The sequence below is a fragment of the Anastrepha ludens genome, chromosome 5 (assembly GCF_028408465.1).
Source record: "Anastrepha ludens isolate Willacy chromosome 5, idAnaLude1.1, whole genome shotgun sequence".
Taxonomy (NCBI): domain Eukaryota; kingdom Metazoa; phylum Arthropoda; class Insecta; order Diptera; family Tephritidae; genus Anastrepha; species Anastrepha ludens.
In genome coordinates this window covers 90,179,327-90,206,287 of record NC_071501.1, presented here as the reverse complement: position 1 = coordinate 90,206,287, position 26,961 = coordinate 90,179,327, and the positions used below count along the sequence as shown (strand labels likewise).

Below are 26,961 nucleotides of genomic sequence, written 5' to 3'. Positions count from 1 at the left end.
TCCAAATTTGATTAAGTACGATTGGCTCCAGCTATAGAGATACCATTTTTGCAACGCATAGTCTATGAATTCTTATATCCTCTAAAGATGCTTTTCAGGATTACACAATATACAGGTGTTATTGGTGAATGGATTGCGCTATCGAGTGATGATTAACGATTTTTTATGGCCGGAACTGGATGGTATTGATCTGGACAATGTTTATTTTCAACAAGATGGCGCTACGCAAGCAACGAAACCCCTGATGTTTCACGGGAAAAGTTTCCGGACCGTGTTATCTCTCGAAGAGGTGATCACAATTGGCCGCCAAGATCTTGTGATTTAACACCTTGCTACTTTTTTCGCGAGGGAGGATGGTTCCATGTGTAGAAGTCCACGCAAGTGGGGAAAGTTACTGATCGCCATTCACTTGGGAGTGGCCAGGACGATTCTTCTACATATGGTTCAAGCAGCTCACAACGTCCGGGATTAGCCCTCGTATCCTCTGGTTAGCTTCCGAACACCCGTTCGGGAGTGAGCTAACGTGAGAAGGCGAAGCATCCCAGGTTGTGCGCTGGGTTTGGGACCCGCCACTTAAAAAGCCCCCCCAATGAAAACAGCAACAAAGCCTCGGATGAGAACTTCCAACACTGATGACGATCCCTGCAAACGAAAAAGGAATACGATTTGAGGGCATGCACCTGGAATGTCCGGTCCCTTAATGGGGAAGGTGCCTCTGCCCGGTTGGTTGATGTCCTCGTGAGAGTAAAGGCTGACATCACTGCCATCCAAGAGATGCGATGGACGGGGCAAGGTAAGAAAAACATAGGACCTTGCGACGTCTACTACAGCTGCCATGTAAAGGAGCGCAAATTCGGTGTCGGATTTGTTGTGGGAGAGAGACTTCGTCGCCAAGTACTGTCGTTCACTCCAGTGGACGAGCGTCTCGCAATAATCCGCATCAAAGCGCCATTTTTTAACATCTCGCTAATTTGCGCCCACGCCCCGACGGAAGAGAAGGACGATGCGACCAAGGACTCTTTCTATGAGCGCTTGGAACGTTCCTATGAGCGCTGCCCCCGCCACGACATAAAAATCGTGCTTGGCGACTTCAACTCCAGGGTGGGCAAGGAGGGAATTTTTGGTCCCACAGTCGGAAAATTCAGCCTGCACAACGAAACATCCGGTAACGGACAGAGGCTGATCGACTTCGCCGGGGCCCGAAACATGGTAGTCTACAGCACCAGATTCCAGCATAAAAAGATACACCAAGCTACCTGGCTGTCTCCTGATCGAAAAACGCGAAACCAGATCGATCATGTTGTGATAGATGGAAGACACGCTTCTAGTGTATTAGATGTACGTACGATCCGAGGAGCCAACATCGACTCGGATCATTACCTTGTTGCAGCCAAACTGCGCACACGCCTCTGTGCAGCAAAAAACGTACATCTACCTACGCAAAGAATGTTCGAAATCGAAAAGCTGCAATCACAACAGACAGCCAGAAGATTCGCCACTCGACTCTCACTCCTGCTCTCAGAGAACACTGCCCAACACACCGGCATGCGCGAACAATGCAGCAACATTTCTCGTTCCCTACGTACCGCCGCCGAAGAAGAAATCGGATTCCGGCGAGCCCGAAAAAACAATTGGTACGACGAGGAATGTCATGCTGCCGCCGAAAGAAAAGATGCCGCCTATAGAGCCACGCTGCGATCGGGCGCAACGCGAGCCATGTGGGATCGCTACAGAGAGCTGAAAAAGGAAGAGAGACGTATTATCCGACAGAAGAAACGAGAGGCCGAAATACGTGACTGCGAGGAGCTTGAGATGCTGGCCAATAGGAACAACGCCCGAAAATTCTACCAGAAAGTTCGGCGGCTTACAGAAGGTTTTAAGACCGGGCGTTTTCCTGGAAGAACAAAGACGGCGATCTGGTGACTGACGTACAGAGCAATCTTAAATTATGGAGGGAACACTTCTCGAACCTGTTAAACAGTGACAGCTGCGCATGTCATAGAGAATGTGAAGATCCCGATACCCCAATCGTTGACGACGGAATTGTAGTTCCGCTACCCGACCATGACGAGGTGAGAATAGCAATATCACGGCTAAAGAACAACAAAGCCGTGGGCGCCGACGGACTGCCGGCTGAGCTATTCAAACATAGCGGCGAGGAGCTGGTAAAGCATGCATCAGCTTCTATGCAAAATATTTATAGTCGGTTGAAAGCATGCCTGCCGATTGGAATTTAAGTGTGCTCTGCCCAATCCATAAGAAGGGCGATCCTGCAATTTGTGGCAATTACCGCGGGATTAGTCTTCTAAATATCGCCTATAAGGTTCTAGCGAGCGTATTGTGTGAAAGGCTGAAGCCCACCGTCAACCAACTCATTGGACCTTATCAGTGTGGCTTCAGACCTGGAAAGTCTACCATCGACCAAATATTCACAATACGCCAAATCTTGGAAAAGACCCATGAAAGGAGAATCGACACACACCATCTTTTCGTCGACTTCAAAGCTGCATTCGACAGTACGGAAAGGAGTTACCTGTATGCCGCTATGTCTGAATTTGGTATCCCCGCAAAACTAATACGGCTATGTAAGATGACGTTGCTCAACACCAGCAGCGCCGTCAGAATTGGGAAGGACCTCTCCGAGCCGTTTGATACCAAACGAGGTTTCAGACAGGGTGACTCGCTGTCGTGTGACTTCTTTAACCTGATGTTGGAGAGCATCGTACGAGCCGCAGAACTTAATCGCTCAGGCACAATATTTTATAAGAGCGTACAATTGTTGGCGTATGTTGATATCATCGGCCTTAACAACCGCGCTGTTAGTTCTGCCTTCTCCAAACTGGATAAAGAGGCAAAGCGAATGGGTTTGGTGGTGAACGAGGACAAAACGAAGTACCTCCTGTCTTCAAACAAACAGTCGGCGCACTCGCGTATCGGCACTCACGTCACTGTAGACAGTTATAATTTCGAGGTTGTAAAAGACTTCGTCTATTTAGGAACCAGCATTAACACCGATAACAATGTCAGCCTTGAAATTAGAACGTAGAATCTCTCTTGCCAACAAGTGCTACTTTGGACTAAGTAGGCAACTGAGCAGTAAAGTCCTCTCTCGACGAACAAAACTAACACTCTACAAGACTCTCATCATGCCCGTCCTAACGTATGGCGCAGAAGCTTGGACGATGACAACATCCGATGAAGCGACGCTTGGAGTGTTCGAGAGAAAGATTCTGCGTAAGATTTTTGGACCTTTGCACGTTGGCAACGGCGAATATCGCAGGCGATGGAACGATGAGCTGTATGAGCTTTACGGCGACATAGACATAGCGCAGCGAATAAAGATCCAGCGGCTTCGTTGGCTGGGTCATGTCGTCCGAATGGATACAAACGCTCCGGCTTTGAAAGTATTCGATGCGGTACCAGCTGGTGGTAGCAGAGGAAGAGGGCGGCCTCCTCTGCGTTGGAAAGATCAGGTGGAGAAGGACTTGGCTTCACTTGGTGTATCCAATTGGCGCCGGTTAGCACGAGAAAGAAACGACTGGCGCGTTTTATTAAGCTCGGCCAAAATCGCGTAAGCGGTTATCGCGCCAATTAAGAAGAAGAAGACTTTTTTCTTTGGGGCCACGTGAAAGAGAAAGTCTACGCACAGCCCAGGGTCGATTGAAGACCTCAAAGGTGGAATTCGTAAGGCTGCGGCGGGCATAGGGCAGCCACTTTGCAATTCGGTTTTGGAAAATTTCATGAAAAGGATATTGTCCTGTAAGCGTGGTCGTGGTGGTCATTTGTCTGATGTTATTTTCTCTTATTAACGGTATACCTTCCCCTTTATAATGAAATAAACATCCGATCATTTATATTAAAACATAGCATTTTTCTTTAAATATCAAAATAACACCCCTGATTGGAAAACCGTCTATATAATTGGCGCTTACACAATTTTTGGGTGTTTGGCCGAGCACCTCCTCCTATTTGTGGTGGGCGTCTTGAAGCTCTTCCTCAAATGGAGCGGACTACAGTTTTACGCCGCTTCCAAATAGCAGATAGTTTTTTATGAGGCGCTTTTACATAGCAGAAATACACTCGGGGGTTTGCCGTTGCCGCTATTAGAAAAAAAACTTTTTCTTTATTTGATATTTTATGGAGATCACCAACTCATTAGGCTACGGCGGTCGATTACCTTCATGAAATTCGGCTTATTGTTCCGAATTCGGCGTGCGACCACAATTTCCTTTGGAAAACCAGCTAAGTACGTTGAGCCACCGTATGGTGCTTCGTCACTAGAAGTTGGAGCGAATTAATCGGTATAATATTATTGATTTAATCCTCGTCCAAAAACTACGGGGGTGATGCGGGCCTGCCACACAGCTGCGATGGAGGTGTAGAGCGGGTACTTTTTCCCCCGGGCCCGGAGTTTTCAGAGGGGCCCGGACTCGAGGGTACTTCCAAGAAATTTCCTGCTTGAAAAAATATAGTAAATAATACTTCTACCAGAGTTCCGTCACAGACTTTTTTTGGTGTCACCATATCGAATGTTATCATATGATCGAATTTTGCTAAAAAATACCCTTCTGATGTGTTGGAAGAAATCTCAATTGAGATGTGTCACTTGAAGAGTGTGTACAAGGCGAATTTTACTGGAAATTCGGAATGTTGTATGCCTCCGTTCGACTTGTTGAATGCCATCACAGCTAAAAACTTGGATACTCTGTTCCCGAACATCTGCATTGCTTTGCGAATATTCTGCACCCTGCCAGTATCGGTTGCCGGCGCTGAAAGATCGTTCAGCCCTTTATCAAGGATCAAAGACTACCATCGTTCTTGTTCAACTCAGAGTCGAGTAACAGGATTGGCAACTTTGTATTTGGAATCTGAGTTAGCAAGGAAACTCGACTTCGATGATATTATAACAGCTTTTACCTCAGCTAAAGCAAGAAAAGCAAAATTCTAAGCATCGTGGCATTCATTTTCAAATATTTGTAAGGCTCACAAAATGAATAAAAAATTTTAACTTTTGTCAGCTGCGTTTTTTATTTCAGATCTGCTGAAGAGTTTTCTAAAATTCATTTTAATCAATATTTCATAATTAATTCTATCAAAAATTTTATCAATGAGTTTTTCAATGTTTAAATGTTATATCACTATAACATAATACGCATTTTGAAAAATAAAAAAAATTTGAAGGGGCCCGCATCTCAAGTTTCCCCCGGGGCCCGAATACTCTCTCCACTCTCCAAAATGTAAACGAAAAAATGTAAATACCGAAAATAAGTTCCAGACTTTTGAGTCCGAAAAGCGCCGATTTAGTGGCTTTCCCTTCAAAATTATAGTTGAGCATCAAGGCATCTGAGTACACGCGCTGCATTACTCCTTTGATGCATCCTTTTGCACCCCTCAGCTTCAGCAAAATATTTAGCTAGAAAAGGTAAAATTAAGTTATTTATTTTATTAAAAATATTTTAAAAATTAGAGGTTTTATACATATTTCATGCACCAACCGTGCATATTTACATATATTACAATATATGGAATGCAAAGTATGTATGTACATGCATAAGAATTTTACTTCGCAGTATATATGTAAATACATGTATTGCATATTTAATTCATATACACTACGCAGCGGACTAAGAGAATATTAAAATAGGGAGTTAAATAATTTTCTTTAGACATATTGAAAAGATTTGTTGCCCATAGCTATGAGAACACATATGTATTTGAGGTTAGGATCCCCGCACTGATCCTGTATGGGCAACAAATTGCTTTGCAACCCTTATTTCTCACAAAAACACACTGCGCAAGGTATGTATGGATGCAAAAGCCGGTGGCACTGGTCATGCTTTTGCACATTTTACAAGCGAAAAAGAATTTTTTCACGTTGAGCAAACTTACCAAAAGAAAGATGCCCGCTTTTTGCCTTATTGTTTTCTTCTTTTCTTGCTTTTTATTTATTGCGGTGTGAAATGCGTTTTTCTGAAAATAAAAATACATTTTATTAGTTTAAATATATATGTATATAATTGGAAAATTTAATAAAAATTGTTCAACTTACCTTTTCGCTTGCAGATTTTCACTGAATTAAACGCGATTCTTTTTTTTGAAGTGAAACTTCTTTAGGCGCGTCGGGGGCCCCAAGGCAGATTGAAAATAGGCGAGTGAAACGGTAAGTTCGGAGCGTTACCGAAATCCGTCAAATGGGCGGGGCCAAGGAGCAGCTGCTCCTTCCCACTCTCTCCTATTCGCCCTCTCTGTCGCTCTCTCTTCTAGAAGATAAACCAGTGCAAAAATCCAAACGTCTCTAGCACACCCTGTAGCGAATAATTTCGAAATAATATGAACTGAAATGTATATAGCACACAAGTAAGCATTGAAGTAGACTGGCGACATGCAGGCAACCGACAATCGACAACCGACAACGAGTATTATAGATAGCCATAGCCCGTGCAAATGAGTGCTGTGTGTGAGTATCAGATAAAGCGCCGATTGAATGTGTGTAAGCGGGAAAGCAATAAGAAACTGTTGTGAAGTAAATAGATGGCATAATTTGTGAACGTATTATTAATTTAGAATTATCTCTGGAATTAAGGGCAACTAACAACTTGCAGTAAATATCTATTGTGAATGAAATTTAATGAATCTTTTGAAGAGAAGAACAAGAAAGACTCTATGCAACGCGAGTTTAACATCAACATGTTCGAAATTAAATTAATTGTGTTGATATTTCGGAGCAGTTTGAGAAATTGCAACTTAAGAATTGTTTTTAAGTAAATAATTATTTTTTAGTATCAGAGCAGCTAATATCCGTATTTGTTGTCTGTAGTCCATCTTTTCCTAGCAAAACTATCCAATAAACAAATCAACTATTCACTAATTCGCGTGGCAATCGTCTGTCACACTGAATTTTTATCAGAGTTAACTACGACGGTAATCTTAATTAACACCGCCGTCTGCCTGGGCTATTAGAATCATATAGCAGCCGAGAATACATTGAACAATGTTGACATCATACTTTGATATCTTCAATACCATGATAAAATTTTCAGCAGTATATTTTTAAAAGTCTATTTTCGCGAAATATTAAAAATTCGATTTTTTTCAAGAATCTTCATCACAGGGTACCCTTAATTTAGTAGTTTACAAGTGTATAGCTTATGTGCGTATATCGTAGATATCCTATATATAGCAGCTAATATCTTTGCTTTATTCATTAGGCAGTCTACATAATACCAGAGCTTGTGATTTGATGAAAATTATATAAATTTATGCTCAATTTCTTACGCCATGCAAAATCCTAACAAAAAAAAAAATAACATTTTTAGTAAAAAGAAATATCCTATCGAAATACCCTATCGAGTTGATATAATTTTTTTAGACGTGCAGACTATTTAGTGAGCTTACGTAAACTGTCGATCAGAATATTTGAAATTGTCTTAAGTCCAACAAGAGGTCTCCAGAAAACACTCTTCAGCCCTATTCTGCATCAACAAATTTATTTATTCTATATTAATGTAATTATAGTTTCATTTAATTTAATTATAGTTAACTTTAAATAAAAATATTTTTAGTTCTAGCAAAGGTTTCGAAAAAAGTTTAAAAGTTTTTGTGTTCGATTCGATACCCCGCAGTTGTGTTCTTATTTTTCATCTGAGCACTTGATAACAGTTCGTAGGGTTGCAGATATTGAACATACACATGCCATGCAACCATGTGCTTGCATGAACGGCTCGTTCAATAGCAAGAAAATTCGATCAGATAAAAGCGTGTTTGCGGGTGAGTTGGACGTAAATTTTTCAGCGCTGGGTGTTTTTTTCATAATTTCCATTTTTACTCTGCTGAAAATATACCTACTTGATTTGAACAGACTGTACTTTGTAAAGAAAGAAATGAAAACAAAGTAACAAAGAAAAACAAATCTTTTATTGTTAGTTTATAAGTAGTCTGTATATGCAGAGATCTATCGTGTTTAGTATTTGGAACTTTATTTAAGTTGTATGAAATTATTTTCACGTCGAAATATTTCAATATGCATAAATAAGAAAAAGTGTTCTGGGGCGTTTTTGTGCTGAGTACAAAGAAAATCTACAGTTTCCACAAAATATGAGCGTCATGAGGATGTAGGAAAACTACAAAGAAATTGTGTGGCGTTTTTAGCTGGAGTTGGCGTTTGAGCTCAAATAATTTTTATCGGACAGCAGATGAATGTACGTATCTGCAAAATAAAATGGCGGCGGTTACATTCTTCCGGCAACGTGGCTAAATTTTTTTGTAATAGATTTCTTTATTCTGGACATGAACCTCTATTTGGTTGGCGTACGTAGTGGATGAAGTATGGGCAAGTGATTATATTTAACTTTTAATGCATATACAGGTCTGGTGGAGTTGAACTGATATTCTTTGAATACCCGGGAGATTCCGGGCTTATGTATTTTACTGAAAGAGTAATTCAAACTTACTGGATTCATCAAAAAAATGCCGTTCCTAGTATAGAAAGAAAAAATAGTGGCAACACAGCTTCATATTTCACTTGAAATTGGCTGCGGTTTCAATTGTCGCCATTGATAATCTATTACGAACGAAGAATCGCCATCATGGAAAATTTCTGTACACTATTTTCGCAGTAGTTTTACAAAGGCGTGGAAATTGCATAGTATTGGAAATTTTGTCTTCGTGGGAATCAAATTATTGAAAATTGTCTTAATTGTATAACAATAATAGTAATGCTTAATTATTGCAAATAAATTAATTTAGGTAATCTTTTATTTGATACAACAAAGGTTGTAAGGGAATAAATAGAGAAACATACATATTTAGGTAGAGGGTTAGATTTTCTTTGTACTCATTTTGGCTTATGATACAAGATACGCACTGAGTTTGTGTGCATTTTATTAACTATAGTTTCTTTTGTTTTCTAGACAAAAAATTTATTGAAACTATTAAAACGCACTAAAGTTATGTAAACTGAATTGATTGATGCAGAGGAATTTAAGTTCAGAAAGTTGAAGCAAGACAACCAGTGAGAGACGTATCTTAATTGGCTTTTGTTAAGATTTGCTTGCAGTAATTGAGGCACAAATATGGTGAGTTGGTCAAATATTTTTCAGATGTAAAGAATTGATTTAATAAAGAAGCTACTGAAATAATGACGTGTTTTACTGAAATTTAACTTCATGAAATTTCTAATTTGTATATTCGGTTATAATTTCAGCCACGCATAGTACCTCTACAGCTCCTAAAGTGCCTTAAGGTGCTGTTGGATGACAATGGAGGGATTCTAAGTATTGGTGAAGTGAAGAGGATCGCAGGGTGAGTTATTCATAAAAAATAAGAATTAGAAAACTCAAAGCTTGTAGTTTATTACTATGCGTAATGTGTTCGATTAATCTTGTAATATAAAATAGCAGAGTTGCATTTGCTGTAAATTTAGTTGAAATATTTTTTAAATAACTTAAATTTCTTTTGATTACAGATTGATGAACAGATACTCAAAAAAACTTGTATCAAAATGCATTTATGTACAAATTTTAAAAGTAACGAAAACTGAATTACTTGGTGAATTTATGGGTGTCGGCGGCTGGTCGTTGGTTTATAACTGGTTAAACGACGCTATACGTGCTATGAATTGGCCATTGGTGCAGGAAATACTAGAACTACTTTTGCTTTGTCCCGTTGATGTGGATCGATTGAAAATAAATTCTGCACCTAAGTTGGTGAAAGGTCTTTGCAGAGACGGCGGCAATGAAGGTAAGTTTTCATACCATTTATAAATGTCATTAAAACGAAATTGAATATTAACTGCGAATTGTCGAAATCACAATTTTCCATATATAGAGAAAAACTACTCATTAAAGGTTGCTCAAACGCTATTAAAATAAGTGTAAAAACCTTGTGTCATATCGATGAGATAGTAGTGGCACTATTTATTGTTTGTGGCAACCTGTAAATGCTCTTTGTTTTTGTTTGTGTATTTTCTTTGTATGCTCTGTGCATTGTCAAAACGGTTTCTGCTTACGTACAAAAGATGTCATATTTTGACAACTCTGCAAATATTCAAACCATAGACAAACAATTTAATTACGTTTCGAATGAATTTTACATTTTGCGAAGTTTTCACATTCTGTTTAACACATTTTCTTGACATATAACATTGCGTATATATACATACTTGAAGGTGTTAGAAACTTAAAAAAAATAAAAATTCAAACTGTTCATGATCATCACAATTTTTTGCACATAACTTTTAATCTCGCATACGAAGTTATTTCTATATATTATTTACACTTTTTTTCAGGAGTGCGTATACTTGCTAAACGCTTAGTAGAACAGTGGCTGAAGGTGGTAACTGAAAATACATCAGTTTCTCAAGTTGAAAATATTCAACAGCAGGCAGTTAGTAACGTATCGGCAACTACTGTGGTTCAAGCAACACCCATCGTGCGGCAAGAACCCAAAATGATACCACCTTCCGCGGACTCAATTAAAATACGGTCGCCAGTTGTCGTCCGGCGGGCGTCGTCAAATGCAGTAGAGGAAGACCCTCTAGCAGATGTTGCAGACATGCCACCTGAACCTTCTACTTATGCACCAACATCAGCGCAAAAGAAAGCAAGCGAAACAGGGTTGGTATTTAAACTTGTTTACAAGGATGGTCAACAGGTTTTGGCAAAAGTGCCAAAGACCGCGCAAGTAACTGCTGTTGTAGAGGAAGAAGAAAATGAAACAAATAATGAAGAAGGTGCAGATGAAAATGCGGATGCTGAAGTCGGAGTGGTTACCGATGCTGGTGGTGAAGTTGAAGCAGATACTGAAATGGATGATCCAGAAGCAGAGGAAGAAGTTGATTCACACACTGCAGCTCCTGTTGTAGAAGAGGAAGAAGATACTAGGACGTCACTCGATAAAGCGGACAAAGAAAGTGAAAGCAGTGCCGACGATGAAGCGCAGACAACACAAGATGCAGATAAGATGCAATCGGCGGAAAAACCTTTAGATCGTAAAAAGTCAATTGATAATGAAAGCGAAAAACCAACTAATAAAGAACAAAAACTTTCTATAGAATCTAAAGAAAGTAAAAATAAAGATAAAGATATAAAAACTGACAAAGAGAGGCTGAAAGATAGAAAATCATCCTCGTCTTCTTCCAGCCACAAGTCTTCAAGTCACAAATCGAAAAGCTCCTCGAGTAAATCCAAATCTTCATCGTCATCATCTTCACACCGTAGTTCGAGTGATAAGCACCGTAGTGACAAGGATCGTTCCAGTTCCAGCAAAGATAAGGATCGTAAAGAGGGTAGTAGCAGCAGCAGCAGTTCTAGCAAACATCGGTCGTCATCATCATCCAAGTCTTCGTCGTCAACAAGTTCAAAAGACCGACACCGGGACAAAGACAAGGAAAAGTCTGCTAATACATCCTCGTCTTCGCTTTCATCTTCGTCGCACAAAAAGGATAAGGAGCGTGAAAAAGAAACACAGGCTGAGAAAGACAAAGACAATGCAGTCAAGCCGTCCACACCATCTATGGATAAACTAGGTCGTATACCAAAGAAACCAAAGGACGAATCCGAATCTGATGCTGTGAAACCCACTTCAATTACGATTCCTTCAAAAAAAGCTTCAATGTCCATTGAAATTCGTCGCGATTCAGAAAAAGCGAAAACTGTTAAAACATATAAATCACAGTTTCGTTCTCATGGCTTGACCGAGGAAGCGCCACCACCTCCATCACGTAAGGGCTTAAAGAAACCAGCTTCAACCACATCAGCACCTGGTACCGTCATTCCAACCAGTTTACCTTCATCGCTAAAGCGGCCATCACCACCTCCTAGTAGCAGTGATTCTCCAACACAGAAGAAATCTAAAATCGATATTAACAATCTGACTGTGGCCAATGAGAAACCAGGAGCCATCAAACTGATCGCTCCAAAGAAGAGTAAGTATTATGCTTTACGACATTTACTAATGGCAATCTGCGTTATCTCATTTCAGGAGTTTGGATGATGCTAGTTTTTGCTTGAGGTTTTTATTTATATATACTTTTTTTTTGAAGTGGTTTTTTGTGATATTTAATCAAAAATTTAGACTGTCGACTTTTTAGTGTTGCCAACACCATGCTTTGTCATTGGATTTTGGGGAACAATGGAACAGAATTTGTTGAGTCATTGAGTACTTTGCATAACGCGTTATATATTTCGTTCACTTGAGCTTGTGTTTTAATATAAAAACAAAACGGATTATTGAACTTAACAATGCGAATTACAAAGCATTGAAGCGATCCTTCAGAAAAAGTGTGCTATATCAAAGTGATTCTACTTATCGTCGAAAAGTTACCGGAAAGAACTAACATGCATACACAGTATTTGAGATTACGAATTAAATTTTGGTAGCATTGGTTTATCATCTCCACTTCCAATCAGTAGAGATAATTTGATTTAAAATAAATTTTTTTCGTAATTTGGTATTTGTGTATGCCTTTAAAAACACGTAATACGACCGAGTGAGTAAATTTTCAATATCAAAAATGGGTGGAAAACCTTCCATTCAGTGGATAAACGTATTACCTGAAAGTTCATATTCGAAAACACTGTTTAACGCGGACTTCTGGTTGGAAGATGTACACGGAAGCCTTTTCATACATCAATCAACTTACTTTGCGGGACAGCTAAGAGCGATTTGGTCGTATTATATTAAAAACCAGAATTGGAGTAACACAGATTACCAACAGTTATGAGGTGACGACTAAATACAGTACAAAGATACTAGAATTGGAGTAGTGATCCAGCTGCTTGATGAGTAGTTTGAAAGATGTAAACGCTGCACCAAAAATCATTTCCTTAAAAGCATTAATTTTTGTTAAATTTTTTTTTTTGAACGACGCGCAAATCAAAACAACGTTTTTACTAAAGATGTGGTTTATGGAAACGGGATGTTAAGTATGAACTTTATATTTCTTAACTTTAATATTCACATTAACTTTTTTGTGGTTTATTGATGTCATTGCATTGTCATGTAATGACACGTGAAAATTTTTTTTAGTTATTAAGAATACAAACATAACAAAAAAATAATGAAAATTAACATCATAAACCTAACATAAGACAAAGAGTTGGTAAAAAATAAACAATTCTTTTCAACAAAATAAAAAACAATGATTTGAGCTACTGATCCTCGAAGTTTGGAAGCAGTCTAAGAAATGAAAATGGCACATGAACACATCAATTTGACAATGTGTGTATATGGTACAGGACAGATGGGCTGGCACATCTTACATACGTTGGCTAATTCAAATTGGTACATATATATATATATTGCTGGCAGAAAAGAAAAAAGCTAAAGCAGGGTAACGCTATATCAGTCTAATTTTCTTCATGAATTTTCAAGTCCAATCAAGGCATTAAGTTGAATACAACACACCAACCCTTCATTACAATCTCATTCTCCATTTGCGTTACGCCCTAATTCTCTTGAGAGGCCTCATATGCAATGAATTTAATTGGAAACGAAACATCAAAATGCTTTCAAATATTCAACTGATCTTAATATGTTTTGTTAGGCTTAAAGGCCTGCCTACTCTAATTCTTCTAATATAAATGCAATCTCAAGCGATCTACTGTAGGCGATGTGTGTGTGGAAAACGTTCCAGAATTTCTCTATGCCATTCCATTCAAATACCAAAAGCTTCAATGTTGCACTTCGGCTGTGGTCGTATATATAGAGATAAACGAATGACGGTCATTTTCTTGTAATTAGATTTCTACTGCAGTACTTAAATGAAATGGCAATCAATAGTAAATGATTCGTAACTTCTGCACATGTATTTCGATTCTGCCTAGGCCTAAGCCATCGTAATTCGGTTGTAATAATAATTCATTAGCTAGGACAAATTCAAGGTGTTCTAGATCAAGCATAACGTAGTAACTAACTTGAGCAGATGATAAAGAACTCTAATTTCGGAAACGCTCCGCTATATTTTTCAAGGCCTGAATACAGACTGGCTAGTTTTTTGACTAATACTCTGCTCGTAAACGATTAAGAGCTTATGCGCGATTTTTTTTACACTCCCATTCTTCTGTTCTGATCACCACCATGTTTTCCAAGACCCGTGCTCCCTTGAACATTAAATTGTGGAACAACATTAAGGCGCACACCGCAAAGAGGAGGAGCTCGGTTAAACACCCAAGAAAGAGTGTACACGCCAAATATATATAAGTATTTTTTTATATATAGTTAATGATTGAATGGCCCTAAACTGATCCAGAGGAAGAAATCGCTACTACCTCGTGAATACTTTATAACTGGCACTGGGGTCAGTTTTCATATAAAAAGAATTAAAAAAAACCCATCTCGAATCCTAACCGCACCATTTTAAACCAGAAAACGCAAGTCTCAGCATGCGCAGCAAACATAATGAATCGATTTCGTTTCATCAACGACTAAAAATGAAAGCTGCGCTTAAAGAAGAACTAATAAAATCAAATATAATCGTTAACGTTGAGACGAAGTAAATGAATGAAAAACCTTTGATTTGGCTGGCAACATGTACACGAAGCACTATGACTTCGTATTTAAACACACGAATGTGTACATCGCTTGTAGACGACGCCGTGCCTGGCTTAGTATGTATTCATAAACAAGCCGATCGCTAGTAAGGGCTGCGCTAATCTAGTGTACTAGGTTAGGTTATGGTGGTAGTCGGTCTGTACGACCAACTCACTTGGATCTTACAGATCTGTTGTGATATCTGCGCAGGACAGTTCCATAAGACAAGTACTCAACTATTTCTCCCTCTTCCTCGTCCCTTTAGCTTCTACAATATTGTAGTCTCAAAGAATACCTGCCAAATAGCCCATAACTGGTCATACAAGCCACGACCTTCGAAATATCCGCTCTTGAAAGGCTAAGTTGTTCCTTTGTCGTTTTCTAATTTATTTACGGCCATAGTAACCTAGTTACGCATGTGTCTTCATCAACATTTTAATGTGAACGATTAGATTCTGTTTCAAAACGAAAAGATAAGTATTTTGATAATTGTCGAACTGATAATAAACTGAATCGTTTGAATAGAATCAACAGAAACGATTGCCCCTTTTCGTTAAACGTTAAATTTAACATTTAGTTTGGATCCTTGCGTAAGTCGTTGTACGAGTATTTGACACACCCATTAATTTCTGTTATAAGTTCAACGTTTACATTTCGTCGTATTTATTTATTTATATTTCTTGATCCGGCAATGAAGTCATTTTGATCACACTTCGTTAAACTCCAACTCATGAGCATGTGAAGTCTATTGTTAAGCCTTCTGCAATATAAAAATGCCAAAGAAACGTAACTGCTGCCAGGCTTCGATGATCTACAGTGTGTTTTAATTTAATACGTACTTTTAGACTTTTGAGGCATATGCAATTTAGCTGAATATCTACTAAGAAGCACTAGGCAACTTATACCACCGAAACTCTTGTTATGCAAAATTCAATTCAATACTACTTCTAACTTCTCTACTCATTTTTATATCGTTATTTTACATTTTTTTCCCCTTTAGCTCCTATTGAAGCAATGGGCCCAATGATATAGGCTAGCAATAATCGCCAATTCTATGTTGCTCTTGTAACAGCTAAACGGTCTTGTGCTGGAGTCTTTTATTCCAATTTTCGTTTTTGAGTTTAGGGCAATTGTGATCGTTGCAGATCACTCTTTGTAGTTCCTTTTAAAATAATATGATGTGAATATTAGTTATAAAATGTTCAATTTACATTTATATGCTACTCCTTCAAGTCCGCAAAAACATTGCTTCTATAATAGTTCCCAGATTGCTTCTGCAATAACAGGCTGCATGGATATTTCTCGTAATTGTTCTGGAAGTTTGTAACTATTACGACTCAGTTGCGTTATATATTTTTGTAATAGCAAAAAAATAAGGTTTGCAGATCAGTGATCCTGCAGTCTGAACGGTCGTAATGCTGTTTATTTTCATAGCAGCTCTTATGCATATATTCCCGACTAATATGTTAAGACAAAAAAAATTTAGGTCTACGAAAATTTTATTTTAATTCGGTTTGATTGTTTTTTATATTTAGTTACTCATCATTTTAATTTTTTTGTTTTTTTTTTTATATTTAGTTACTCATCATTTTAATTTTTTTGTTTTTTTTTTATTTTATTTCTTATTTGTTACAACAAAACAAACACTATTATTAGTTTAGTTCCTCCTCCTTTATCATTAAGCCTCCTTCCACATAAAGTTAGGGCTTGTAACTAACTCGGCTTAATTTATTTAAATATCAGAATTTCATTTTTATTTGCGTGACTTCCGCCCATTATTTTTACTTCAAGAGGGAGTAGCGCAGTGAATGAAGACAGTCGATTTAGTCCATACAATCATGCGCATAATTGAAAAAGAAAGCAAAAACACAAACTGCAATCGGAGTTCAGAAGACGCCTGTTAGGTTAGGTTAGGTATTGCTGGCTGATCTGTAAAAATCTCACTTAGATCTTCGAGAACACGTCTCAATATTAGTTTCCATATTTTCTACACATAGCGACATTTTCTCTCTGTTTAATGTGGCTTATATTGCATTTTTCTTTACCCAAAATGTTTTTAGTATCAAAAGCAATAAAGTGTTTGAAGGATTCCTGTTGAAGTGGTAGTACTTAGCTAGATATGCATTCGAGTCGCTTCTGTAACTTATACTCGTTGATGAGGTTTAAAGTTATGCAGGGCTTATTGGCATACAAAAACATGAAGAACACGTAACGTTGCTTATTCTATGAAAGAATTTATATTTATTTGCTTTATTTTCAATTTATTTGACAATGAATTCAATATGCTACAAATACAATACGCCTCGCAGCGCTGGCTTCGGGAGTTCTTCGGTTGTTCGATGTCGGATGTCCTTTGCAGTTTATGCGTAGAAATTTATGAATTGTTTAAAGAATTTTTATTTTCTTAATAAGTCATTCCTTTTGTATATTTTGAGCTAGCACACGATAGGGGTTTTTTCTTCACTATCTTTTTTTTATTTTTTATTTTTTTTTTTGGCTTCGTTAATTAGCATCACGACTTTCTTGAAGGGCAAGACAGTTGTAGTTGTTAAATACTGAATATCCACTGGATTCATTACAAACTAACTTCAAAGTAATTAGATTTTGGTTAACTTGAAAGATATACCCAAATCGACAGTAGCAACAGCATTCTTTTAGTCAGTCAACTTAAAATTAATTAGTTAGCGGAGAACTCTCTGACAATTTCGTCATTGTCATGCTACTTTGAGGGCCCCATGTTCCAACTAGGAACCAGTCAGTCCAACTAGTTTTCAAACAAGTGCAAGTAAAATAGTCGTTGTTTGAGTAAGAACCAATTTTGAAACAATGACTTGAAGTGACTTGAATGTTCTACAGGGTATGTTGAACTTTGATTTTTTTAAATCTCACAGTTTTCTTCGAAGAATTTAAATTTATGTGCGTTTCCAATCCTGTATTTATGCGTAAATCTAGAGGCGATAAATTTTCCACAATCAAAGCTTCTGCTTTTTCGTAGATAAAGACTATAGTAGAGTGGTGGCTGGTAACCTCTTTTTGGCTCCTCCATAAATAAGCTGTTTCCCCTTGAATTTTGAGTGCATTCCATAACGCATTAGTGCATAGCAGACTGCTGTTTCTATTTCCAAAATTTATCAGCTTTCACAATTTTTCTGTATTTTAATTTAAGATAATTTATTTTCCAAAGTATATTGAAATAAAAACACCCTTATAACTGCGCGTAGTAAAATCATATTTTGACTCGCAATTAACGCCTTCACTAATCCTGATATTAGCAATAGTTCGCGAACATGCTGCTTTTTAGAAAATATTAGTTCTTGCGGTTATATTTAAGATCAAAATTCATAACTGAATGCTATTTATTATAATATGTTTTCATGAGCCATAAGCCCTGGCAGTTAGTAACCCTTTTATTTAAAAATAATAATTTATTGTTATTTTCCGTATATCAAATAAATAAATAAAACATAGTTTCTTACAACTTTTTATAATTTAGCATTATTGCGCACATTAACTTTTGTCTCGCAGGTACCCGCAAGCAAAAACAAACTTTAACGCGTTCTTTCAAGCAGAAACTAGCAACTCAAACTCTTTACAAATATATATATACATACACACATACCGCCACACACATACATAATCCAACTTATTTTCTTTTGCACCTCTCTAAATTTTCTCTCTTTTTCTTTCTCTCCTTTCAGTTCAAACGCTTGTCGAGACAAATCTCTTCTCTGATGCGCTCTCAGCAGCGACTGGCCCGAAAAAGGTCACAAAGCGCAAGCGTCCTACCACACCTGGCCCCGGACAAACCAAAGAAGGCCACTCTCCACCCACAAGTCCCGACGCACCAAAGGTGGCACCCTTAAAATTCTATCAAGACACATTGGATGAACCGAAGGCAGATGAAAAGTCCGATAAGGAAAATGACGCCCAAGAAAGTGAAAAGTCGGAAGATTTGGATGCAGGCGATAAGGGTAATAGCACAGAAGACGATGACGATATACCATTGAAAAAGGTTAAGGAAGATATTGAGCAAAAGGTGTTGCGTGAACAAAAAGCTGCAGATGAGAGTGGCGTCACTTCTAGCGCCGCCACTGGCGGCTCAGTCGATATCACTGGCAGTGATGCGGAAGAAGAAGCTGTCACGAAAGAAGCCACAAGTAAAGAAGTCGAAGAGGAAGAAACGCGCAAGGTGCCTGGTCCTGGTTGTGGTCCGAATGGACCACCAGGTGTGCTTATGCTGCATCGACGAAAGGGCCCCAAAAAGAAGTTGAGTTGGCGCCCCCAAGAACATCTCGAACAAATACGTTACTTCGAGCTGGATGAAACGGAGCGTGTGAATGTTACTAAAACGCAATCGTTTATGGACATGAAGAATCTGGAACGCTACAGTGAACGTGACGCCATCAATATCGCGCGACGCGGCTTTACACACGAGGACAATATGCGGCCACAAACCGATTGGCGACCACTGATCGAAGTCGATGGTGTACCGCCACATCCCAATGGTAATCAATCGAAGCAACGTAAGGTGCAAACCGAACGTGAGCAGACCACCTTACGCGCGCTATACTTTTCGCACAGCATGATACCCGATTCGCCGGCGGAGGCAGAGTTGGAGCCGCATTTCGCGTACGATGTGCCAGTCATACCTTTGGAAGATATCACCGGCAATCCGGATGCGGTTAGCGATTATACGAATATGCCCTGGCCCGAACCGAAGAGTTCACCCAAGTATCCCGAAAATACGGTTACCAGTGCTGGCAAACTGACAAATGTGCCGGTGAATACGTTGCCACCAAACAACGTAAACGCATTCCCAAGCTTTATGCCCCAATACGGTGCTACGTCTGCGAATAATATGCTTGCGGCGCAAATGCAGATCACCAGACCGGTGCCAGCAGTAGCAGCGGTGGCAGCAGCAGCGGCAGTAGGGGGTGGCCCACATCCGGGGTGGCAGCAAGGCGGTGCCAATTTCAATGGACCTTTGGGGGGGCCCATGGGTCCCATGGCGGGGCCAGCGGTGCCACAACAGAATTTATTAGGACCATTCGGCCCACCGGCGGGAAATGCACAATGGCAAATGCATGGCGGCCAATATGGCGGACCGCAAGGTCCCTTCAACAATGCACCCAATTTCGGACCAATGGGTATGATGGCGCCTCGTATCATGGCGAATATGGCGGCAGCGAATGCATTCGAGCGTAACAATATGAATAATAATCACCACAACAATAACAACCAAAATCGGAACAATAATGGCGGTAATTGGCGGACAGGCTCCAATTTCCAGGATAACAGTGGTGGTGGCAATTGGCGTTCAGGTGGTGGCGGTGGCGGACAAAACCGTGGCGGCGGCGGCGGCGGCTCGAACAACGGTGTGTGCAAGGCATTCATGCGTGGTCATTGTCGTTTAGGCAAATCCTGCAAATTCATACACCCAAAGAGCAAACGCATATAGGATTCGCCAGAATCTTCTGATGAAGATTCAGCAACGATCTCGAAAAGCAACTGTGATAGTGGCGACAAGTCAAAGCACAAGTAAAAACATAAAAGATCAAATTGGGAATGATCTGCGAAACGATCTGAGATCGAAACTAATTGCTGACCCCCTTGAGCCACACTTAAAGTTCTTAGAAGGCTGTTATACACCGTTGGCCACCTCAAAGGATTGCCAAGGCGCCCCATATGAATGATGGTGCGCTTCGTAAACTCAATTCAGAATGAATTACCAAGAAAGAGAAGATATGTTATGATTTCTGTGAAATAATTATAATTGTTTTTGTACACATTTGAACTTCTACACTGCGGGAAAATATTATTAGAAAATTAGTAAAAAAAGTTGGCAAGGAGTTTTCACATGTATATGCATTTGGAATTATGAACGGTAGAATATGTTTATGAATACATTTGTAAATATACTTAAGTGTTACAAAGGCAATCGCACTCATCATAATCGTTAATTACATACATAATATAGCATATTATTTATACTATTAATTAATTGCTTAGATATAAACACCCACATATAATATAAATGCGTACAAAACTATGTCAGCACTGTACTTATACATGCCCACATTTCTACACCCCTACATAACTAAGTTATCACTTCCAAACGCAGTCTGTTTCGGACACATCCAGCGAGCTCTGAGCTGTGCTATCTTCATTTTGTATAAATGTATTGTTGCACTACCGACCAAATGTGGAATTCGTTGCATACATTTATACATTTTTACATGGCAACTACAAGCAGCATATTTAGACTTAAGAATTTTCACCAAAACAGATGTGTATATTTAAAAAAATATGCATTCGTACTTTATAAATAATTTAACTACATACATAATAAAAGCATTTCAATATTTAGTGCATAGAAAACAGAACTTTATAAAAAAATATATTAGAAACTTTGCTAAAAAGTAATAAATAAAAGAATTTATAAATTTAATGAAATTGTTTTTGTTTTTTAAATAGTTTCAAGGTAAACTTCGTCAGGAATTATTTTGGTTGAAACTTCTTTTTGAACCTTTGTATATTGTTGTTGTTGTTGTATCAGCATAAACATTCCCCATACATGCATGGGGAAATATAAATCCAGGTCGTTCCGATAACGTAGACTGTCGTGGGAACGGCCTTTGCACGTTAGCAACGGCGAGTATCGTAGGCGATGGAATAATGAGTTTTATGAGCTATAGACCTAGCGCAGCGAATAAAAAGCCAGCGGCTACGTTCGCTGGGTCATGTCCGAATGGATACAAACGCTCCGGCTCTGAAAGTATTCGATGCGGTACCAGCTGGTGGTAGCAGAGGTACAGGAAGGCTTCGGGATATCTTCACATATATTGAGTAAGTCGGAGTCAATCCTGGATAGGTAGCAGTTTAGCCTACTGCGATATCCGGAACGTAATTGAGCCAAAGTAACTTGGGTCTCAACCTGCAGTGGGCGGTGGTTAGACTCCGATGGTGGCATTCGGGGTCGAGTGTTTAGGAAGGTGGTAAGATGGTGGACTCCCGATGAAAGTTGTTTAATGTCTATCTGTATACTGTCCGACCCAGTAGTTGCAGTCGTGTTTGGTCCTAGATACCATCATTATAGTCGAAGAGAAATCTGCTACACCGCTACTACTATAAGAACAACAGATATGTATTTCCTGACTCGGCTGGAGGCTATCTCAGTATTTAGCAAATGCCTGCATGGGTGATTTCTGCGGTAGGCCCTCAGCAGGAGCTGAAAATTTTTCCTAATCTGAATCGCTGTTAGTGCAAGTGAAGTTCAAGGTCTCGCAAAATAATCACACTTTTGGAAGATTTATAATTTTTGGAATAGTAGGTTAACCATATTTGATACTAGACAGCCGCAGTATCCAAACAGACAAGCGAGGTCCATAAAGGTAAAAATAAAAATTTGAATCACTCAAACTAATTTTGTTTTATTTAGTAAAAACGTTATTCAAAAGCAAAATCGGATGATTAATTTAGCGCCACCTTGTGTAATATCGGGTGTTTTTTTAGCTGCATGAACATTATCGATATCGATAATTATGATTTGACAGGTGAGAATGGTAAACTCTGTCGACATTTCTGTTCAGTAAGGTTTGACAAGTCATCATGAATCGTTTAACGCCAGAACAACGCTTCCAAATTTTGGAAATGGAAAAAAAGTATATCTGTTCGAAAAGCTCATAGAGCACTGGCGGCAGCATCGAAATGAGGAAGCGGCTGTCATTACGGTGAATGGCGAGCGCTATCGAGCCTTGCTGACTGAATTTTTGTTTCCAAAAATTAATCAGCCAAACAACGACGACAAGGCGGCGCAACTCGCTATATAACGCGCTTGACAATCGATTGATTGCAATCTTCAAGCCACCATTGACGCCATACGACCAGATTTATTGAAAAAAGTAGTCAAAATATGCACTAATCGAATGGGCCATGTAACTCCTAGCCACGGCGGACATATGCCGGACATCATTACCAAAAAAATCTACCAAATTATAATAAAAAAAATGCATTCCAACAAAATTTTATTTTATTGTATATTACCATTTTAAGTTCGCAAGCTCTTCAAAAACACCCTATACATATATAAATAACTATATAGGTATATATATTTTTTTCGGGATGACGAGCGTGAAGAAGGACCTCTGATGAGTACTGCTATACCGGCATAGCAGTATGCACGACTTGTAGCCTCACAGCTCACACCTACGTACTAAACACCTCTCCACAATCTACCACTCTCAAAAAGGTATTACCTCACATGACTGGTTAGCTCATGGACTACTAGTTATTACGTCCACGAACCTTCGTGCGTCTTAGATCATTGTGGATATATTTTGCATGCGCGCTGATTCGCTTCCAGCTATCTCTCGATTTTAGCATAAAATCCATAATATTTTCTCCGTTTAATATACCACAAGTTTCGGGCGCATAGCAATGCCCGAAACAAGACGTGATCAGCGTCTTTTTCCCTATCTGTGCAGATTTGGTAGTTTGGGGAAGTGTCTTGGCCGAATCTATGGAGGTATTTTCGAAATACTACGTACCCTGAAAGAAATTGGGTTAGGTGGAAGTTTGTTTCCCCATGGTTCCTTTCCTACCAAGTCGTAAGAATGGATATTAGCCCATGCGTCCATCTACCTTTCGGTGATCTGTTCCACCGGTCTTGCCAGTGGGCGATTGAACGACGCCTTTCTACTTCTGCAATAGTTTTACGACTTGCTCTACCGTCGTGTTCAGATAGCCTTATATACACTCTCTGCATTTCTTTCGCCAAAATGTCAACGGGGACTAGTCCAGCTATAACGAAGGAAGTATCGTCCGAAATTCTACGGAAGCCGCAGATAGTTCGCAAAGCGCTAGCCGATAGACGGCTGTCAGTTTTTTTTGTGAAGTTATTTAAGTTCAGTGAATCAGCCCAGATCGGTGCGGCATACAAAAGAACCGAGCTGACCACCCTGCTATATAGTATTCTTTTGCGGTGGCTAGGGCCGCCGTTGTTTGGCATTATTCGCGACAGACAAGACTGCACACTCGATGCCTTCTTCACAGCGTATTCCAGGTGCGTTTTGGAGTTTAAACGGCTGTCAACCATCACTCATTGGTATTTAATAGCGGGGTTTGAACTAATGGTTACAGACCCAATATTTGCATTTATAGTTTCTACTATCTTCCTGCTGCTTATTAGAAATAACTATTTATATATATTCGTATGTATTTGTGTCACACTATTTGATTAAAACAAAAATGCAGAATTCTTCTAAAAATCCATCAAAACCCAATGAAATAAAAACACTTTGATATATGAAAAAAAGAGTAATTGTTGGATCTACAAATTCCTGTAAATTTCTTCAGACATTAACATTTTTTCTACTTTACAAAGCATGCGAGCAGGTCTCTATATAAATTTCGAGAATATGCCAACAAAATTAGAATTGGCGACTTAATTTAATTTATCCGATTTAAACCAACTGCAATACTTGCCTACCTACAACAGTACAAACTAATAAAATACATTTGCAACACAAAAACTGCTCAGATTCTAGTCACTTTCCCTCTATGAAATTTATTGGCGCACTTCTTGTGAATTTGCAACCATAACTAGTCTCAATTCTTTTCACTTTCATTTCAAGTTGCTGAGGAATTCGACACGGCGAAGGTGTAGGAAATTTCTATTGTCCTCAGCTACATCTTTTAAGGTAATGCTAATTTAAATTACAGAATATTCCATACTAACCTTTCGTAAGGGCGAAGAATAGAAGTAAAAGATTGCAGTTTGCATTTTATATGGCGCGAGGCCAATACGGAGCATCGAGCCCACAAAAATTGCGAGCTACTATAAAACACGGTAGTGGTAAAGTCATCGAGTTGGCAGAAGAAAACAATGAACAAATATATTTATTTAAGACTTCTGCATGAATACATATTTGGTTCAAAAGCGCTGGTTAATATAATAAAGGGTGATTAAATTTCAAGGGCCGATGTTGAATGTGAACCACACCTAAACGTCAAGTTTTTTCTGCATTTCATTTGACAATTTTTAATTTCAGACTAACTCAGTTTGAACCATGGAAAGATACACAATCGAGCAATGCGTTAAAGTTATTCAGACTTATTATGAAAACGGGCAACAGTGAATGACCAATTTTCGAAGAAAATCATCTTCAGTGATGAGGCACATTTTCACCTCAGTGGATTCGTCAATAAGCAGAATTTCCGCATTTGGGCGAATGATAATCCAAGAGTGATTACCAAAAAACCAATGCACTCACAAAGAGTGACTGTTTGGTGCGGTTTATGGGCCGGCGGCATCATTGGGCCGTATTTTTTCCAAAATGAGGCCGGTCAGGCAGTTACTGTGAATAGTGTTCGCTATCGTGAAATGATAACGAACTTTTTAAGGCCCGAATTGGAAGATATGGATGTGGACGATATGTGGTTTCAACAGAACGGTGCCACTTGTCACACAGCTAACGAAACAATGGCTCTTTTGCGTGAAAAATTTGATGGCCGAATAACCTCACGTCGCGACGATGTCAATTGGCCGCCAAGATCATGTGATTTGACACCGTTGGACTTCTTTCTTTGGGATTATTCGAAAGAAAAGGTGTACGTCGATAAGCCAGTAATAATTCAAGAGCTAAAGGATGAGATAATTCGGCACATTAACGGCATAGAACCTCAATTATGCCTCAGCGTCATCGAAAATTTAGACCATCGGATGGAGGTGTGCCGCCGAGGCCACGGCGGCCATTTGGCCAATATTTTGGTTCATACGTAATTGAGTCATACTAATGTTATCATAATAAAGAGAAAAGACAATAATTTCTTAAAGAAATTGTATTTTATGCAAAATCAACACCGGCCCTTGAAACTTAACCACCCTTTATATACTATAAATGTCCCCATGTCCATTGTTGAAACTCCCGCACAATCATCGGTTTTGAATATCATCGAAAATTTTGTGATGGGTTTTGAAGATAAATATAAGAAACTGTGACATCCATAACAAATCTGATCTTAAAAAGGCGATACTTGAAGAATGAAACCAAATTAGTCCAGAAAACACAAAAAAATTGGTTGACTCCATACCACTTAGACTTCGAGCTGTAATTAATAATAAAAGATACTCAACAAAGCATTAAATACCTTAACATTGTAAAAATTATAAATAAATAGTTTCTCTTTTTTAACTGTATAATTTAAGCTGCTCAAGAATAAGTAGAAGAAGCCTATAATTGAGGGCTTCTAATGAATTTGAGAATCTTCACAGGCTTTTTGTTCCAGACTGCTAGGTGTACGAGTCTGTGTCTTGCGAGGCCTGCATATTCGCAGATAAGGTGCTTTGGAGTTCCAACATCCAGTTCGCGAAAGGAGCACACGTTTGTTTGTACTAGTTCTAGTTTTCTGAAAGGCCAACGAAGACTACAGTGTCCCATATACATATCTAGCATCCAGTAAGAGTTTGTGAGCCCTCTATATCAAGGTTCAGGTGTCTATTTGATGCTCTTCTGGAGTGACTGCTTCCTCTGCCTCTATCCCACACTCTCCATCCAGTGTCGTATGAATTGCCTGTATTCCCAGTCCTTTGCTGATTTCCTCTATGTGGGCTTTGGTAAGCCCACAAAAGGATTCTGGTCTATTGGATTTCGAAGTAGCGCCTATTTTCATTAGACAGTCCGCCTAACGCCATAACGAAAAACCCCTGGGATTATAACCTGCATGTCGAGGTACTCAGCTCACTAAAATGGTGTTCTTTTCTCCCATAGTATTGTTGACGGTGGACTTCTCTAACACCCCACAAATCTAATCTACTATAATCTAATTGTTGACAGTGAAGTATTCCTCAACGATCTTGGTTGTTATATTTGCGGCTGTAACGCACAGAGGGCTGCATTTATTGTTTTTAATTTCGAACTTTCTTTTTCAAGCGAAGAAGAACTGTGCCACTTTTTTTAAATATAATATAAAGAAAAATGTTATTACTGTTTATAACATGAATAATAAAATATCTTACATATTTCAGAAACTATTTTTTTTTCTCTAGCCGCTATAGTAGCCTAATCCCTTAATATTTTGAAATTTTAATAATAATTTTGAAACTGATTGGCAAATTATTATTCTATTTAAAAATACATATTTTTGCACCACTTCTTCGAAAAGTATCATAAAACCCTCATCATCGTAACATAAGCACAAATATCTGAAGATTTTCATTTTACTATATAAATCAAAAAAAAAAAAGAAAAGAAAAATCAATTTCACAATATTGCAGCGCAGACGCGGAAAATCAAAGCTACTATGCACAAATTAATTTAGGTAGTAACACACATACATACATAGGTAGATATGTACGGCTGCATGTGCATTTTACTTTCTACATGCAAACACATGCATAGTTGTAGGGCTTCTCGTGCATTTTCCAAGCATTTT

General features: G+C 38.8%; 1 protein-coding gene and 1 long non-coding RNA gene across 5 annotated transcripts; one reads left to right on the top strand and one right to left on the bottom strand.

The window, feature by feature from the left end:
* Positions 1-5,266: 5,266 nt before the first annotated feature.
* Positions 5,267-6,403, bottom strand: LOC128865428 (uncharacterized). Its single transcript, XR_008454799.1, has 3 exons — positions 6,050-6,403; positions 5,890-5,970; positions 5,267-5,413 (listed from the first exon to the last, which is right to left on the bottom strand). It is a non-coding gene; the product is annotated as an uncharacterized LOC128865428 (long non-coding RNA).
* A 1,342-nt stretch (positions 6,404-7,745) lies between these two features.
* On the top strand, positions 7,746-20,942 carry LOC128864960 (serine/threonine-protein phosphatase 1 regulatory subunit 10). 4 transcript variants are annotated; one of them, XM_054104773.1, is made up of 7 exons: positions 7,774-8,307; positions 8,366-8,745; positions 8,910-9,074; positions 9,203-9,300; positions 9,464-9,738; positions 10,286-11,923; positions 18,228-20,942. In XM_054104773.1, the coding sequence occupies exons 3-7, from the start codon at positions 9,072-9,074 to the stop codon at positions 19,985-19,987; spliced, it is 3,774 nt and encodes a 1,257-aa protein (XP_053960748.1). In that variant the 5' UTR covers positions 7,774-8,307; positions 8,366-8,745; positions 8,910-9,071; the 3' UTR covers positions 19,988-20,942. The 4 variants fall into 4 exon arrangements, with proteins under 4 accessions (XP_053960750.1, XP_053960748.1, XP_053960749.1 ...); XM_054104775.1 differs by lacking the exons at positions 7,774-8,307; positions 8,366-8,745 and adding an exon at positions 7,746-7,767; XM_054104774.1 differs by lacking the exon at positions 8,366-8,745 and having other exon boundaries at positions 7,774-7,891.
* The last annotated feature ends 6,019 nt before the right edge of the window (positions 20,943-26,961 follow it).

Coding starts and splice junctions, on each gene's coding strand:
- LOC128864960 (XM_054104775.1), top strand. Junction 9,301..9,463: donor GAAGTGAAGAGGATCGCAGG/GTGAGTTATTCA, acceptor TTTTGATTACAG/ATTGATGAACAGATACTCAA. Junction 9,739..10,285: donor CAGAGACGGCGGCAATGAAG/GTAAGTTTTCAT, acceptor ACTTTTTTTCAG/GAGTGCGTATACTTGCTAAA.